Source organism: Notamacropus eugenii, chromosome 1, assembly GCF_028372415.1.
Source record: "Notamacropus eugenii isolate mMacEug1 chromosome 1, mMacEug1.pri_v2, whole genome shotgun sequence".
Taxonomy (NCBI): domain Eukaryota; kingdom Metazoa; phylum Chordata; class Mammalia; order Diprotodontia; family Macropodidae; genus Notamacropus; species Notamacropus eugenii.
The window spans coordinates 21,484,241-21,503,456 of record NC_092872.1 but is presented as its reverse complement, the minus strand read 5'-3'; the positions used below and the strand labels follow the sequence as shown (position 1 = coordinate 21,503,456).

Genomic DNA, 19,216 nt, shown 5'->3' with positions numbered 1-19,216 from the left:
CAGTTTACAACTTGGCTGACATGGCTGTCATGAAGCTAATCTTATGTTCTAGTGTTTGAATCCACAGTGCAATTATGTGTAGCCTTTTTAAAAATATTATTATCTCCCTGACCCTCCACCCCAGGTAAGCAAATTCATTGAAAAAAGTTAACACAGGCGATCACATAGGATAAATGTTATAGTTGGGTGATAGGTAAAATAATGTTAGAGGTTTCCACCTTTGGTGAAGTATGGTTATAATTAATATATTTAACAATGTTATTGAAAAAGGTCACTAGTCAAGACATTGTTATGAGAGTTGAAGGGAGGAGTTAAAAGTAGTTTCCTTCAGTGAAGAAGAATGTCTTTTGGAGAGACTAAGACTCTCGCACCGTCACCAGATTTATCTTTGGCTTCAAGCACAAAGTCTCGTTTCAGTTACCATTTCTGTTCAGATTGCTCCCAGATCTGTTGTGTGTCCTGCCTTGATCTTCCTAGCTCTAGACCCAGCTAGCCAACTGCTTATAGAACCTCTCTACCCAGGTAGTCTACAGTAATCATCTCAAGTTCTGCATGTCTAAAACTGAGGTTAGTGTGGGATCATTTGATCTGGAGAGGACCTTAAAGTTTATCTTGGCCAACCTTTTCACTCTGAAAACGAAACCGAGGACCAGGGAAGTTTGATGAATTGTCCAGTCACATTCATAGAAAGTAATAGTATTTGAACCCAGGGCCCCTTAATTTGAATATTCACTACATTTTCCACTGTCCCCATCTGTTCCGTCTGTCAGTCTGACCAGTCTTCACCTAGTTCTTCTACATGAGAACCTTTGGTATTTAACTTTTCCCTCATATCTCATAATCAGTATTTTCAAATATCAGTCAATTTAATTTCCATGATGTCTCTAACATCTCTTTCTTTTATTCCCACTTTAGCCACCTTAGTACAGGCCCTAATTATCACCTAACTGGAGTTTTGTATTAGCTTCTGAAAGGATTTTGTATTCACAAATAGTGACTCCAGTCCATTCTTGGTAACACTGTCAGATAGATAATTCATCCTGGCTTGATATTGAAGGGCCTTCAAAATCTGAGCACATGTTAGAGTTGTTTGAATGATCAGATAATATTTGTAATGTGTTTGTAAATGTTTACTAGCACAGTGCCTGGCACATAGCAGCACTAGGTAAATGCTCATTCTCTCCCTCCAACCTGCAGTCTGGTGATACACATTCTTTCCACTTACCTCATCCTGCTCCCCACCTCATAGAGTATGTTCCAGCAGGACTACTTCATATTCATGCTCATAGTTGCCCTGCCTTCATGCCGTGATCCACATTCTTAGTTGGCCCTCCTACCCTGTTCCCTCAGCCTTTTGATTCCCTATTTTTTAAAGTTCAATTCAAATGACGTCTCCATGAATCCTTCTTCCTTCTTGTTCATCCACCCAGTTAATGATCTTTCCATGCTCCATGTAGCACTTGCTCTTGTACCTTTCATCTTGTTATTCTGTATTGTAGTTACTTTTGGATCAGGACTGTTCCCTTACAGAAAGAAAAGGCTGCAGTAGGGCAGGGACCCTGTCTTAGCCAGAATTTTATCTTCATTTCCTAACAGTGCTTTGTAGATAGTTGATTCTTTATATAATAAGTATCTGTTCACTTAAATGAAACCTAATTTAATGAGGGAACTGTTTTTCTGTGATGATATTTTATTATTATTATTTACTTACTACCTTTCCAGTTTGAAATAGCTGTATTTCTTGTGAGGCAGTATTGAAATGAGTCTCAAATTTCTAACTAGTTCATTCTTTGATTTTCCCTTTTATTAAAATATAGCTGCTTTTTAAATGTTTTCAGAATTGGCATCTTCCATTCCAATGAATTGTTTTCATTTGGGAGAGCTTTCATTATAGGTCACCTCTTCTGTTTTCTCTGAATGGTTTTTATTTATTTATTTATTTGTCTTTGCTATCTTTCAGACTTTATGGGCACACAGAATCTCAGTTTAATGAATACCATTATGATGTCCACTTCTGTGTAATGAGGATATTTCCACATCCTGGCCAACAGTCCATACTAACATTGCTTTGCTGATGTGGATACAGTAATTACTCACTTATTCGGAGGCCGCCTATGCGGCAACCTCAACTATCCGGAACACCACCAAGAACCTGGCAGTAAGCAAAAAAGAAAAGAGGCCTTTGATCAGCCAAAATAGGTGTCATTAGGTGCAGAAGGCTCATGCCTTTTACTCATTGGAAAATTCCTCATATTCTCATTCAAAACTCATTTGCTTATTTGGGACACAGTTTTAATTACCCTGGTTATAAATTATAAAGGGGCTCCTTTTTGGTAGGAACATTGATAACAGCAAGAAGTGACAACAAAGTATATAGAGAATATAAAAAGCACACGGAATAACTGGGGAAAAAAAGCATTACCATTTAATTAGAGAGAAATAATCCTGCAAACCTCAGTGTTTCTGCTGATATTCTTCCCCTGATCCCAGTACAGGACAGTAATAATTGGTGTGCATCATTATAACCGTAAGTCAAAGAAAGGGTTAAGTATACTCTCTTTAAGACGTTGGGGAAATAGGAGATACTGTTAAGAGAAAGACTTCTGTCTAAAATGGTTAAATTTTTTAGATTGATATTTAAATGGTGAGGTTCAGTTATCCAGAAAATTAACACGAGAGAAACTTCACTTCTCTGAGACTGGATATGTGGAGTGTATAGCCTAATTTTTCAAAATTTTAAATGCTGTACTGCATTTGTCCGTTTAACAGGGATAGTCCTGAGGTATTTCAGCATTTGTTTTTAAATAACTGTTAAATTGAATACCAATAAAATTTATTTCTTTCAAAATGTGTTGATAGTTTATGATTTTATGAATTGGTATAGTTTGGGAAAGTTGATGATTGTTTTATGGAAAATGTTTCTTCCTGTCTGTTGCCAGCCAGCCTGCAAAATGATAGGGAGTCCTTTATTCTAGGCTAGAGACAAAGCAGTAAATGAATCACTTGGAGATTTTTCTCAGGATTTTCTGCCTATTGTCAGAGCGCTCTTATCGCAAGTTGAACTTAGTTTACATGTACTCATTTAGAAGGCAACTGACTTCATATATTGTAAATCAGAAACGTCTCAGATTGTCTCTCCCCTGCGCAGACGTCACAACCCTGTTATACGGCTGCCACAGCCAGGCTGGAAATGCATTGTTTGATCCTTTATTGTACTTATATACGATTATAGAATATGGGCAAAATGGTATTTGCCCCCCTAATAACTCTCCTTTTCTGCAGTATTCTTCTTAATTTTCTATTAATGCTTCACGCCTAATGCTTTATTTATATCAGGGGCTGCTTTTCTCCTTGATTCTCCTTAACTTTTGTTCTACCTTCCCTTTTTCATTCCCGTAATTCTAATTTATCTGATGATAACATAAATTTGGGTATTCTTTATTGAATAACATTTCATGTGTCTACCTTTTTTTAAGTTAAACATTTCATATTTTTATTTTAAAAAATGTAAGATTATTTGTATGAGTCTCAACAGAAAAAGAGGCTTCCTAGTCCAACTTTTTATGAGAAATCTTTTATGACTATTCACTGGAGCAGTATATTTCCATTTAAGCAATAATTTCGATGTTAACCTCTTAAACAGGAGTCTTTATATCTTTGTTAGTTTGTTAGTGTCTAAATGCTTTATTTTTCTGTTTTTTTTCAACTTTATCTTAATTTACATTTTATGTTTAGGGACATAAGATATAAATTCTGTTTCCTGATTGATGGTGTGGGGGGCATGGGGGTTCCCTGGGGGAACTGAGGAGGTTTCCCTCAATTGTAGCTCTAGCTAAAATAAAGTAATAAAGGATTTAACAGGACACAATAAATTCTTATTCTCCTTACCATTCAACTAGAATGAATATATTCTCACAACTGGTTCTTGATCATCTAGTTTTGGAAGCAAATTTGTAGTCAAATACTATCTTACAGCCTGGAATATTTTCCACCTAAATATGTTTTCAGACAGGAAAAGTAATGTTTTCCTCACATACTGTTCCATTACTCCCCTCTAGATGTGTACTTTGAACCAGCAGCAGCTGTTGATGCTAAAAGCTTTTTGGTAAGAAATAAGAGGGATTGACCAGGGTGAGGGAACTTAACCCCATCCGAGTCTGGACAGATCCTCTGTGCCTGCTTGCCTTCTCCTGGCTCTCACTGCCTTCTTTTACTTTATCCAGAGTTTCACACAACAGTATTCAAATTATGTAGGGAAGATTTAGAAGACTGAGCATTAGCTTTCTTTTTCTATGGCTGCCTACCACTAACCCTCTGCTTAAGAATACTGAAGACTAAAACTTGAACGAGAAATGTGTCAGGCCCCACAATTTACCATTCAATAAGTAGCATTTATTTGATGCCTGACTGTGGGTAATATATCCCTCCTCAAACTTCCGCTGGCTCTCCCTCAACCTTGGCCAAAAATCTTCTTCATTTTGAGCTCCCTCTTCCTCATCATCTATCAGTCAGATAGCTCCTACTATCAGATACCTACTATCTTCTCTCTCACCAGTCTTAATGATGAAAGTCTTAATCCTTACCAAAACTAACACTTCTACTTGTTCAGTCAATTCTGTTTCATCCTGGCTCTAATATCCGCTCTGTCATCCCCACTCTTTCATCCATTTTCAATCTCTCCCTGTTACACTGGCTGATTTTCTTCTGCCAAACCCCCCATTTAATCTTTCCATCTCTTCCCCTCGCCCCATCTCCCTGGATCTCATTAGGTCCTCTCTGATGGGTGCCTTCACTTTCCTTTGCTCACTCTCCTCTCTTCCTAACCCCCTTGCAATGTGACTTCCGATCTTACTGTTCCCCTGAAACTGCTCCTAATGATCTTGCCAAATCCAGTGGCCTGTTCTCAGTCTTCATTGTCCTTGTCCTCTGTGGGCTTTGGTATTTGTGATCAGTCTTCTCCTGTGTTACTCTCCTAGATTTTTCAGGACGCCAGTCCTCATGGAAAATAAAGTAGCTAGGATGTAATAACCAGTTCAGCTGGACCTGGGTTTCAGTCTCCTCTCTGACTTTGCTCATCATTTAACCTCTCAGTGCTGGAAACAACACCAAGAAAATTATGGTGCCACAGCTGATCTGCATTGAAACACCAGGAAAATTACACACAGCTTTTAAAAATTTTTCCTTTTCTCTTGACCAACTATATCACCGCATTCATGACTGAGGACCCTTAAGTTTCTTTGTATGTAGGATGTTTGCATTCACTCATATCAAAATCTTCATTTAGAGAGGTTTTTTTTAAAGGACTTTCTGGTTCTTGAATCACACTTCTACTGCATTATAAATGAATGAAAAAACATCAGTTGCTTACAGTTTACTAAACATTAGGAATACGATGAGAGAAGTAAGCTGTCCTTTCTCTTAAGGAGGTAACATTTCTAATGGAAGAGACAATGCATATAAAAGGTTTAAACTCCAAATTAGAAGAAGGTCCAGTGGTCCTTAGGGTATAGCAGCAAAGCATCTTTATTGTCATTTGCACTGTTAAAATCATTCCTATTTCTCCATATTACTACCTTTCCCATCTTTATTTTATTTGCAGGTATGTTGGCTCTGTTCACATTCAAGCCCTTCAGCATATACTGTCAGGGGAAAACATATAGGTGTAAATGTGTGGTATATAGACAGAGGTATTTATATATGCGGGAGGAGGGGAGAGAGCACGCACATAAATAATGCCTCTAGAAGACTCCCACAGAAGGTGTCATTAAAGTCTACTTGATGTGGTCTTACATAGAAGGAGGTGACGTTTGACCTAATCCCAGCAAAGGAAGAGTCTTTAAGTAGAAGATTTCCTCCATGTGGAGGAAAAGGCCTAGAAGAGGACACACAGTCACAGTGTGAGACGCTTAGCTAGAAGGCCAGTCTGGGAGTAGTGATGCCCAATTGCAGAGATTGTTGAATTCTGGTTAAGAAGTTGAAGCTTCACTTCCCCAAAGTAATAGTGATATTAATAAAAATAACACAGTTAAAGGGCCTGGTGGTAACACTATTGATGTTTATTTTAATACTTCCAGTGACACACACTGTCTGGTACCAGCACATGATCTAAAATGCACCAGCCTGAAATGACTTTACAGATGAAAAATGATCATTCAGTAAATACTGAAAGAATTCATAAGTAATTATGGGAGAGGGGACAAGTCATAGAAATACAGCAACTCTAGCCTTTACGTAAACTCTCCTCCTTAGCAGTTAGAGCTACCTAAACTGCTTTTCCTAAGCAAAAAAGTAACAAAAGTATCATCACCATTTTGTGACTGGCTGGCATTCAGGTTAACAAAATTATGTCATGAAAGACAATAAACAAAAAGAAGCATAAACGGAGGTGAGCAGGAAGACAGAGTACCTAGCCAAGAGCATGATGATCCTGGCGTCTTAAACCCACTAGAGCAGCTCTTAAGGGAAATGAAGAGATAACTGGAATCTTGTAGACCCTCTATAAGGGAGACTTTGAGAGGAGTTGTGCAGCCTTGCAGTCAGAAGGGAGAGGCAGCTGATGGGGTGGAGACGTTGAGTAGCCAAGCTGGATCAGTCTTTAGGATGATGAGGGTTCATATGATGAGTTTACCCAGAGAGAGAAATCGATGTTCATACTGCTGAAGTCAAGAGGAAACGCTGAGAAAATGAAGTCAGCTGGGAAATTCTGAGGAGGGCAGGTTCCTCAGGAGAGCCAAGTTCCCATCTAGCTGTAGACGTTTATTAGCCATGTAAGTCACTTAACCTCTGTCTGCCTGGCTTTCTCAAGTGAAAATGGGAATAATAATAGAAATTATCTCACGAGGTTGTTGTGAAGATCAAATGAGATGATATTTGTAAAGGGGGGCCAGGCAGGTGGTGGCTGCTTAATAAACCTTTCTTCCCTTTCCTTTCTCACCTCAGACTGTAAACCAATGACTTTGGCATTCCATTCCTGACAATGTCTGTGAAACATTATTAAATGAAAGTGATTATTACAAAAAGACAAGCATGCGTTCACCAAGAGTAGTTATACCTGAGTAATGCATTTCTTTTTCTGACATAATTGTGAGACTGGGAGATCAGAGGAATGTCATTAACGATAGTGTATTAGGATTTTTAACACGGCATTTGAGTCTGTCACGATAGCCCTTTCAACCAAGTGGAGAGATATGGCTACCTAGTAGTACAGATACAGCATAGTTCTGTACTAGATGGGTTCGGAACTAGTTGAATGAGTGTTTGGAGCATCCCATGGTTTTTTCATTGGCCTTCTGTAGTTTGACTCTTTTTTATCTGTGCCTTAGATGAAAACATAAATGTTACGCTCATCAAAATAACGTGACACATTTGGTGGGGTGAGCTTACGTGTGGATGTCCGCTTCAGGATTCAAGAAGAATCTTGACAGGTAGACTTTGTGTAGTCGTAGGTAGTACTGCAGAGAAGACTTGGTTAGACTGTTCTTGAGTAAGAGAGAGCGGACTATAAATTCTGTGGGACTAAGTAGTTTAACAAAAAAGTTAGACTTCATTAATAGGGGCATTGCATTCAGAATAAGAAAGTTTTGCTATCTTCTTCCCTACTGTAGGAATTTATCAAGTATTTAAATAATATACTTTGAAGATGGGATTTCGGTTTTTTAGTTTGGGTTAATATAAAGCATCCCTTAGTATTTTCATATTTAAGAATTTGACATGAATACCTTAGGTGAATTGTGTTGATATATACCTATTATTTTTTCTGAAAACTAGTATTAGTGAACCTAATAAATATTTTGACGTGATTTGGGAGATGAGTGTTTTGATTTTACATTCAGTGGCTTGATTTCAGATTCTGAAAGAACATGGGATCTGAGGTACTAAAGGTGCTTAAAAAGCATCATGGTGATGATGGGGTTCAGACCCTGGGAGCCTCCTTGAGCTCCCCTTGAATCTTCCCACTTAATCTGGCCTTTCTTACTCAAATGTAATCTTCCCGTTTGTTCCGGCAGTCTCTGGAAGCCCATGGGTTTTTCATTAACATTCTGCTCAAGTCTCTGTTGCATCCCCCACCCTTGATCCCATCAAAACCCTATTCCCCAGGCTGCTGACCACTCTCATAAAGATCTGTATTCATTCCCGTACCACCCCTATCAAGACCTGGATTGCCTCACTTGCTTCTCACCCAAACCCTCCATTGTTTGATGTCTCCTGATAGTTTCCAGCCTTTGACCCTCCTTGGATTCCCTCCTTGGACTTCTCAAGACCCTTCCTAAACCCCTCTTCCCATCGCCCTGGACTACCAGACCACCCCCCAGATTCCTCCGATTGTCTTTTCTGTATTTAAGTTCCATCTTGCCTCCATGACGCTCAGATTCAATCCAGCTCAGACTCTGTCTAGCTGAGATTCTGTCTGGCCCGCTTGTGAATACAGGCATCACAAATACTTAGGCTCCTTAAGAGCCAACACAATTTGGTGAATCTTTACTAAACTTTGGGGTTTTTTGGCTTTAAGAAGGCTTGAGTTGAATTCATTTGAGCACTACCTGGACTGTCGGTATTTTGGGGTCCCTGTCACCCCTCGACCTCGTCAGTGAAATAGAAAAAATTGATCTCCTTAAGAGTGATATTCCTCAACAGCAGTGGGCATATCTGTGAGCAGAGAACATAAATCATGGGGGAAATTTCGGTGATAGAAAAACAACTGGTTAGTAAGAGCATTCCGTTCCCATCCAGTTCTCTTTGGCTCCTCAATCTATGAGATCAAAAAGGGGCAAATCAGTGATAGCAAAAGGCACTTGGCTCTGATTTATGCCCTCGGATTTATAATTTGTTTTAATAAGGTGGAATATTTTATTTGTTCCAGACCTGCGATTTCACCGTGTGCAGAGAACTCCCACTGTAGAAACTCCACCTATTCAGATTGTCACTGCATCTGTAACTTTTAGTCTTCTAGAGTTGCTTAGGGCATTGAAAAGTTAAGTGATGTATATTGACATAAATATGTACAGATAAACTTTCATAAGGAGTGCTGTAAGGAAATAAATGAGTCCAGTAGAGTACTAGAGATATTGGACAGCTGTGCTGAAGTGGGTTTTTTTTTGGAGATGACCCTGAATGAGCAGTTTACACAAAGAAAGAGATGGATTTCAGTGAAAAGGAGAAAGGTTTCATGTGTGCCAATTCTGGATGATGTGAGGGGACCCACCTTCGTTATATATAAGCTGCAGCCTGTGCCAGTAGAGATGGTTTAAAAGGTATACAAGGAATCACTATCATTGATAAGGAGTTGAGGATGGCTGAACAAGGGGTATTATTGTAATAGAATACTGTTATACCATAAGAAATAAGGAACACAAGGAATTTGTAGCAACTTGGGAAGACTCATTTAAATATATGAGCAACTTGATAGAATCAGGAGAACAATATAATATGTACATTAATATAAAGGGAAACAATCCTAAAAGAAAGCAGAATTCAAATTATATCCAGCCCTCTTCTTTTCTAAGTTCTGGTCCTTCATCACCAACAGTTGTTTGGTACATTTTCAACTAGGTTCTGTAGTGATCTCAAATCCAACATTTTTCCCTAAACCTACCACTCCGTTACAGTCCCCTGCTTCTGTTAAGGGTAACTGTATCTCTCCCTTCCTATGTCTGAGTTCACAGTCATGATTGGAGTCATCTTTATATCCAGTCAGTTACCACACCTTTTTAATTCTGCCTCCACAACACCTGTCTTGTTCATCCCCTTCTCTCCATATACACATCCACCAATCTATTTCAGACCTGCATCACCTCTTACCTGGGCTGTTGGAACAGCCTCCTAATTTAGGCTTACACCTTCTGTCTGAAGTCTCTATAACCCATTCTCTACATGGTGCCAAAGTAATCTTTCTCCACCAGAAGTCTCACCTCATCCCTTCTTTGTTGAAGGACCCTCAGTGGCCTCCTGTTGCCTTTAGGACAAAATGCAAATTTGTTCATTTGTCATTTAACACCCTTCACGATCCAGCTTTATTTTAAGTTCCCCTTCACATGCATGGCATTCTAGCCAGCCAACTTGGCCTTCTTGCTGTATCTCCAAATACAGAATTCATCTTCTGCCTCAATTTCTCATGCCCTAGAACTCAGTCTTTCTGTAAGATCCCTTAGCCTCATTCAAGGCTCAACTCATAGGTCATGTTGTGTGGAAAATCTTCCTTAATTGTTGTAGGTTAAGTGTTTTCTCCCTCCTTTTACTTACACACACACACACACACACTCTCTCTCTCTCTCTCTCTCTCTCTCTCTATTCTATTGAGGTAACAGAATTCATTATGTAAACTCCCTGATAGTGGACTTTTTGTTTTTTATATTTGGATAATTTTTACAGGCTTGTCTTATTTTTTCCAACTGAATTTTAAGTCCGTTATGGAAACTTGATTGTCTTATCCTTTTGTCCTTACCCAACACAGCAATTCAACAAACATTTAATAAATACCTGCTTTGTGCAAGGAACGTGTTTGTTGTTTCCCTAGATGATAGGAAAGAGTGATAACTTCTTAGATTGAACATGCCTTTCTTAGAAAGACTTCAAAGAACTGTCCCAAAAAAGAGGATAGGACAGAAACTTTTCTCTTAGTCCACACAGAGGCTACTTTAACTTTGTAGAAGAATTTATATTTCCTTCATTTTATTTATAAAGAAAATATTTGTTATGTGATTTGATTGGACTTCTTCTCTTTCATGCGTTAAAATAGCTTTGGTAAGTATACTTTCAGTGTTATGCATTGTAAGTGTGATTTTTCTTGTTACAGTACCCTGGGTGACTCTTCTCGGTCAAACCTTTTTGAAGATGCAACAAGCGCTCTAGGTAAGTCTTTGCTTACTTTCCTTTGTTTTTGGTGATTATGGGACAATGCCTTGGAGATAACTTCTTCGGAGCTTCCCCTGTGACAGCATTGATTAATGAAGGGGCTGCTCCTATTTACTTAATAAATAAAAGTGTTACAATTAAATCTCTGACCTACTATAAAGGACCTTACTTTTTAAAGAAAATCTGTAAATAACTACATTAAACGAAATGTCTTCTGCCTAATTGCATTTTGTGAGTATTTTTATGTCACATTTTCTTGACAAGAAGAATTGCTTACTTACAGAATGGTTTAGGTGGCTTTTTAAATTCTGATGCCTGACGTAAAAATAAAAGATAGCGATAAGATGGGATGTCAGTTTTTATTAAAATCTAATGCCTGGAAAAGGCTCTGTCTTTAAGGAATAGTTTTTGGACGTTAAAGAGCTAATGAAGTGAGTGAAGGAGTATTTGAACTTCTTTTAGGTACATAGATTGTTCAAAAATAACTGCTTCTCTTGTAATCCCAATGTCTATGTGTCAGGGCCTATTGGTAAAATATTGGAACTTGAGCTTAATACTGTATATTTTAGGAAAAGTCAGATTTACTCAAAAAAAGAAGTCTTCTAACATGACATATATAATATTTAAGAATTATCTGAGGTGGGCATCATAATAAAGTACAACCCCTCCCTAGCACCTGAAGATTGGTTGTCGGTATCTCCCAAATACGTTGCCTTTTCTTAGCTGCCACCGTGGTTTAGACTGCTATCACCTCACACGTAGACTATGGAAAGAACTTGTTTCCTTCCCGCAACTCTCTTCTTCATCCCTTCTCCGTTCTGCCACCAAAGTAATTTTCCTAAAACACATGTCAGATCCTATCATCTCACACTCATTAAAGTTTCATGGCTTCCCATTACCTCCAGATTCAAATATACAATTTTTTATTTGACTTTTAAAACTTCACAACCTGAGCACTTCCTACCTTTCCAACCTTTTGCTTCATTTCCCTCCACCTGTTTTACAATCTAGCTATACAGACCTATTCAATCATGAAATTCCCATCTCCTGACTCCATGCCTTTTTTCATTAGCTGCTCCCTAGTCTTCAAATGCTTTTCCTCATGGCTTACCTTACTTTCTTCTGCCGTTCCTTCTGTGACTACCTACCATTTACGCTGCGTATGTGCACACAGTGGGGTGGTGTAATGGATAAAGTTGCTAGCCTGGAGTCAGGAAGACCTGAGTTCAGATCTAGCATACTTTTCTGGCAGTGTGACGCTAGGCAAATGACTTCACCTGTTTTTACTTCAGTTTCCTCAGCTGTAAAATTAGGATAGCGATAGCACTACCTTCCAAGGGCTGTTGTGAGGAGTAAATGAAATGATGACTCTAAAGGTGTGAGTGTGGTGCTTGACACCATAGTACGCACTATGTGAGCGTTGTTACGGTGTGTTGTCTGCTCCATAGAACACGAGTAGAAATTGTTTTTGTCCTTTTGTGTCCCTTTTGCTTAACACAGAGTTTGATCTTCATATTAATATTAGCTGTGCCAGGTATTGCAGTAGAAGAGGGCTTAGAGTGAGGAAGACATGGTTTAATACGTGGTCTCAGGCCTAGACCTTTACCGTTACTTTTCCTTAACCTCTAAGGCTTCAGTTTCCTCATCTGTAAAATGAGCAGGGTTGGGGGTGTGGTAATCATTGCACCAATCCTACAGAATGTTTCTGGGGACTAAATAAGATAACATGTGTAAAGCACTTTGCAAAACTTAATACCTTATATAAACGGTAGCCATAGTTTATTACCTGTGTTAAAGGTCTGACGCAGTCAGGCCAGCTTCTGCGTCCTGGGCCTATGTCTTCCCAATGCAGGTACCTTGGCAAACTGCCTTTGAGTCTATTTCTGCCCTGTGTAAAATGGGGATAGTGATGACTGCACTCCTGGCCTCCCCAGTATAAATGAGAAAAATTGTGTAAACCTTAAAGCACTATGTATCTATTTTGTCCTTACTGTTATGATTAAATTGTAATTTCCTTCATGATAAACACTATCTTTAATTAAATTTATTATTGCATCCAGCATAGTACCTTGTAAGTATCAAACACTGATGCTGCTGCTAGTGATGATGATAATACGTCATGCTTACATGGTGCTTTAACGTTTTGGGAGCAGATTCCTTCTATCCATTTGAAAGAAGTAGTTCAAATAACGTTTGTCCCTCTTTTCAGGATGAGAAAGCCAAAATTGGTTCAGAATTCTGGGAGCCGGGGCTCAGCCCCAGGTTCCACATTCAGGCTTAGTCCATCACAATTAGCTGTTACAAGTCAGTAATTTAGGAGAATGACATTGTTTTCGTCAAACAACATAGGAAAAAGATTCAGGAACTTTGTGTAATTTGGAATTGGGTGAAATACCAGGATTGGTTATCTCCTAGCCAGAAAACAATAGTTAGAAATTGGAGGTTGCTTAGTCAGTACTCATTTCCCTACCACTCTCCACTCCCCTCCCTTGGCATTTTGCCCATGGGCCATATCTTAGTACCGCCTCCTTAGCATCCTTTTCCTTGAAGAAAAAAGTCCCTATTGTTGCCACAGTATGTGCTACCTTCATTTTTCTGCTGTAGAAAGTAAGGAATATTTATAAAGTTGAGGGGTTTTTATCCTTATTTTTCCTTCACAGATGTATTCTCAGCTTTTCTTGGGGTGGATAAGAACAAAGATGGTTGTATTTTCTTTGTGCTATGATTCTGTTTTATGCTACCCTACAAACTAATAACATGATACCCGTATTTGTCTTTTTCTTAAACAGAAAGTAGTGTACACTGTACTTTCAATCCGTACTTTCAGTGAACTTTCTCGAGTTTAGTCTAATTGCATTAGAACTGTTTAGGAAACAAGTGGAACAGTTAATCATTAAACATGCTTATTATTCTGTGCCAGGTACTATGCTAAGTGCTGGGGAAACAAAGAAAGGCAAAAGACAGTCTCTGCCTGGAACTCACAGTGTAAAGGGAAAACAGCATGGAAATAACTATGTACAAACACACTATATACAGGATCAATGGGAAATGGTCACCCGAGGGAAGACTTTAGAATATAGAGGGATCTGGAAAAGGTAGTCCAGTAGACGGTAGGATTTTAGCTGGAATTTGATGAAAGCCAATTCTTTAGCAGAGATGAAGGGAACATTCCATGCATGGAGGGAAACTGAGGGAAATACCTGGAATCAGAAGAGTGTCTTGTTTGAGTAACAAACAAGGAGGTCAGTGTCACAGGATGAAAGAATATGTGAGGGAAGGTAGGGAGGAGAGCTGTGTGAGGTGTAAAACAGCTGGAAATGTTTGCTGAGGGAAGCAGTAATGAAGTGAAGAGCTTTTAATGGTCCTGGAAGGGAGCATAAGAAACATTACCTGACCATATAACTCCCGGATTCATCTTGATTTTCAACCTCCCAGAGCAAAGGATGTTCTATTAAATATTGTGCTTGAGAGGCTAGGTAGCATGGCTTCGGGGGAGAGAGCTAGCCCTATGAGTCAGGAAGACCTTATAGATCAGTTCCATCTTTGATACATGTTCTGTGGTCCTGGACAAATCACTTTGCTTCTTCTTGCCCCAAGCTGTTCTCAGACAAAAATTGTATTAGATCAAGCGAGGCCATCTGGCTTAGTGGATAGCTCTTTAGACTTGGAGTCAGGAAGACCTGAATTTAAATCCTGCCTCACATGCTTATGAGTTGTGTGTAGAGACCCTGAGCAAATCATCTAACTTCTCTCAGCCTCAGCTGTCAAATAGAGATAATAATAGCACCTAACTCACTGCAAATGAGATAACTTATCTTTGTGTTTGCAAACCTTAAAGCTTTTTTGTAAAATACTAACCATTATCATTAATAATGACAAAACGATCTGCATTGGTAGGAGTTCTCAGGCATTGTGCTTTGCCCTAGGAATACAAAGACCAAAAATGGTCTTATATTATTGGGTCAGCTAGGTGGCAGCTCCTAGAGTAAGGAGGACCTGAGTTCAAATCCAACCTCAGACATTTGACATTTACTGTGTGACCCTGGGACAAGTCACCCTCACAGAGAGAGAGAGAATGTTTTGTTGGTCTTGAAGGAACAAATTGGTTTTTTTTGTTGCTGTTGTTACTGAGGTCTATATATTCTTAATCATTAGATTACAAACTACTTGAAAAGGCATACTTTTTGACCTTTTTTGTAGTTCCAGCCCTTAGCTCTGAGCAGGCCTGTACAGTATTCAGCCTATGAGCCACTTGGGGCCCTTGAAAGGATTTTGGGTGGCCTGCAAAAAAATACAGAGGATGTAAAACAGGCCTGCACAACATACTGCTTGCAGGCTGTATGTGCAGCCCCGGCATTAAGCCTGGCCATAGCCAGCACTTAACAGATGCTTGTTGGTGTGACTTTTACTAACGAATCCAGACTTTTTTTGTGAACCAATTTATCAGGCTGAATCAGAGCATGATTCAGCTAACTACATTTTACTGTATTTTTCTGTTGCTATCTCAACTGTCTTCTCTTACCTCCATACTTCCACTCCCCCATACTTCTTTGAGCAACATAGAGACTGAAATAAGACAGTGTCCAGATTTAGACCCTGAGTTCATGGCCCTGGAGTCTGTCTTGCAGTTGAAGGATGTGCTGAAGCACCAGACATAGCCCATCCCTTTGTCCAGCACCGTAGCTAATGTTAGCAACTTTGTCTTATGTTTCAGTCTTTTTCTCTTAATACTTTAAAAAATAGATTAGATCCTTGAATAACATTCATCTAATTCAAAAACATTCACCTTTTTTCACAGTTATGTGAAATGACTGGTTGTGTTGCCATTCCTCTGCCTTACATATTAAAAGCATGATGGACTGTATCACTCCCTGTGTTATTCCCACTTACCAAATTTGTGGAGAAGATAGTTTTTTCATTTGTCCTTTTTTTAAAAATCCAGACGCTAGTGAGGAAAAGCAAGGGTGCTTTTTTACTTCTCATGAAACTCTTAGGTTTCTGTTACATGGTCATTTCTGAGATTCCAAGGCAAATGTTTTTTCCTCCAAAAGGTAACACACGTAGAACTTTAAATTATGATCTCCCAATTCCCCTTGTTAGGACATCTTTAGCTATACTTATTTTGTAAGTCTTAGATTAAATTTCAGTCCTTTAGAAAACTAGCTGAACAAATTCAGAAGTGAACTCATTGTTGATGTGCGTGAAACACATAATCATAATAAATGTAATCATGTTTGAGCTGGGCTATAACATAAGCCTCTTATCTGGGAAAATTTAGTATTCTTGTTACGTTACTGTCCAATTTAATTCAAAATGTGAGAATTCTTAAAATCTAAAAAAACAAAACTTAATAAGAATTGCTAAATCTGTCCTTTCAGTGGAGGTCTTATCAAGTCAATCGAATGCATCTAAAGTGCTTTAATTGTGGTCTTTATGCATCCTCTTTTTTTCACATGTTCAGTGACGGGCCAATCCTATGAAAATATGGTGACTGAGATCATGTCAATGGGCTATGAGCGAGAGCAAGTAATCGCAGCACTGAGAGCCAGTTTCAACAACCCTGACAGAGCAGTGGAATATCTTTTAATGGTGAGTAGTTTGTTTCATTTCACTGCTCCCCTTTTTTCATCTTTTTTTTTGTCCCTTCTTTTTTTACCCTTCTCTCCTCACATTCCCTCTCTCTGTAAGAAGCATTGTCTTTCTAATAATAATCCTGATAAAAATAATCCAGATGTGTAATCTTTTAAAGTGTATACAGGCTAGAATCTGGGAAGTAGTCTACTCTCAAATTACCTACCTGTAAGTTGGTTACATTCAGAATCTATGTCTCCTTTGAGTAGTTCCCCAAATGTCTCACTGTGACTAAGTCTCTTTATAGAGTTATCAAGTTATGTAAAAGATCTAGGGAAAGCATTTTGGCAATCACCATCTAGAAATCATCCTTAATCATTCTCAGGTCACCACATTGAAGGAATAGGTTGGCTAGTTCTGATAACTTTATGGTTCAGCATCAGTTAAACCCTGTTAATTACCTCTGGCAAATATTAAGCCTAGAGCGGCCTTCCCTTACCCTCCGACCAGTTTCTGATCAGTCTATCCTTATCAGTCAGTTACTCAGAATGCAAATTCATAGTAATCCTGAATAGAATATTTTGGGAAATCATAGCTGCTAGCTGAAAACAAATCCTTCCAAAAATAAATAAAAATTATCATTTAATACCACCCTCCTCATCGGTGCAGGTGATTAGGACTTATTCAGCATATTCCCCACTTAAAATAACTGTACAGCATAAGTTAACAGAAAGGCAGATAACCCCTCCGTTGTCTTTTTGGGGAGCCAGCACTCTTAAAGCTGTAGCTTAAATATTTGTCCTTTGTTCTTTGGAAATAACCAATACCAATTAACTCTGCCAGTATGGAAATAAATGTTTTCTCCCTGAATGAACTTGGGCAGAAGGGGTAAACAGAGTTAACTTTTAGTGCCTTTTGAAGGATGTTGGGACTGGACACCTTCCCAGTTGTGTTTTTAGTTGAAAAGATTAATTTGAACAGAATTCCATCCATCTGGATCTTCATTAGTCCAACAAAAATCTTAGACTCCTTGGCAGCCAAACAAGAGTCTAGATAAAATATTATTGAGAGACCAGTGTGTAAAGCCTCCTAACAATGAAAGTTGTCTTGAAATAGAATGGAGTGAGTGCCTCACTGAATTCAGAGGGCTACCTGTTATTGAATGATCAAATAGGGAATGTTGTATAAGAAATTCCCAACACCTGGTAGGAAGTTGGGATAGATGATGCCTAAGATCCCTTCTAAGATTCTGTTGCTTAGAAATAGCCAAGTTCTGCACTTGAGCTGTTACAGCCCATCTCCAAACCCAAACGTCCTTCACTGGGCCCGACCACATCAAGCTGAGTAATCTTGATTAAATCATTCAACTTTCTAGGATCCATGGTTCATTTATAAAACACAGAGGCCAGATTAGAGAGCAGGGAGAATGTTGCAGTCAGCTAGAGCAGCGTGTGCAGTAGTGGGCAGGTAATTTCTGTCTATATTGATCTGTGTCATTAAGGGAAGATAAAGGGCTTCAGTGTGTTAATAAAGAGAAGAAAGAGTAATTGCAGGAGTTGTGGGCAGATTTGGGGGGGGTTGGAAAAAATGTGCCATGAGATGGGGGGAGGGAAGGAAAAGGGTGCTTCCTATGGAAGAAGGAGCTGACTTCTGGCAGGGAAACCGTCATTTGAGTTTCAGGAAATGATGATGGAAATTCATAGTTACCATTAGGAGGAAGTTGAGCTGGTAGTCATGGTCAAAAAATAGAGACAGATTGTAGTGGATGTAGCTCCTTCCTAAGGGCCATTGGGACAGCTGTTTGTCCTGGTTTAAAAGATGAAATCCAAGAATTAAGTCTTGAATTCCTTAAAACATAGTTCAGAATAGAGAAATCTGGGACCTCTAAATGAGAGTATGGCTCTGGGGTGATATATCTTATTAAAGGTGGTGAGGAGGAGGGATATGTACAGAAGGAAATAGTGAGTTGTATTGTATAGAAAGATGTGTAGTGGGAAACTGTAAGGGGAAAATCTTCAGAGAAAGAAAAAAATCACATTCATTGTAGGGGAATGTTCTATAGAGTACTTAGAATGAACAGAAAAAAAGTATTTTTAAGCCCAGAATAGAAAAATGAATTGCTTGGGTTTGGTAAATACATCACAAGCTGCTTTTGGGATAAATTTTGTAGTGGAAAGAACCAAATAAAAATGGCAATAAGGAATTAAAATTCAAGATAAGTTAGGATATAATAAAAGAGAACCTAACTTCTCTTAATTTGTTCAAGTCACCAGACTTTGACAAACCTAGCATACTGAAAGAACTCACTAATGTGATTGATAAGCTGCTGCTCGTGATCTTTGAAAGACCGTGGAGCATGGAAAAAGTACCAAAAAGATTTTTTTTTTACATGTGAACCTAAGTGTATTTCTAGTTTTCCCTCATTGATATTGGTATGAGAACTAATGTTGACAGCAGGAAAGCTGGATTTAAATTCCTGCTCTATTCACTGTTTCCACAGTCTCATTCATGTTGTCAGGCAAAAAATATTTATAAAGCGTCTGGAATGTGCCAGGCATTGTTAAGTGCAATATAGATGTGACTTTCCTCATTTGTAAAGAGAGTTAGACCAGGTGATTTCTGTGGTGTAAAATCAGTGCTATTACTCCTATGATTAACTACACATTTAGAGTCTTGGGATACACCTGTGTCCAGAAGAAAGCAGGGGATGGTCAATTTTTGGAGGAGGCCCTTATTTAAGTATTTTAAATCTAGGAGTTGTGGCCTATGAATATAATGGCACAGGACTTTCAAG

General features: G+C 38.7%; 1 protein-coding gene across 2 annotated transcripts in view; it reads left to right on the top strand.

Moving 5' to 3' along the window:
• The window catches only part of RAD23B (RAD23 homolog B, nucleotide excision repair protein), an 83,442-nt gene that overhangs the window by 50,326 nt on the left and 13,900 nt on the right, over nt 1–19,216 (top strand). For both annotated transcript variants that reach the window (XM_072655227.1, XM_072655219.1), the window contains exons 5-6: nt 10,793–10,848; nt 16,313–16,440. In XM_072655227.1, coding sequence (XP_072511328.1) covers nt 10,793–10,848; nt 16,313–16,440 — 184 coding nt within the window. The remainder of the gene's footprint in view (nt 1–10,792; nt 10,849–16,312; nt 16,441–19,216) is intronic.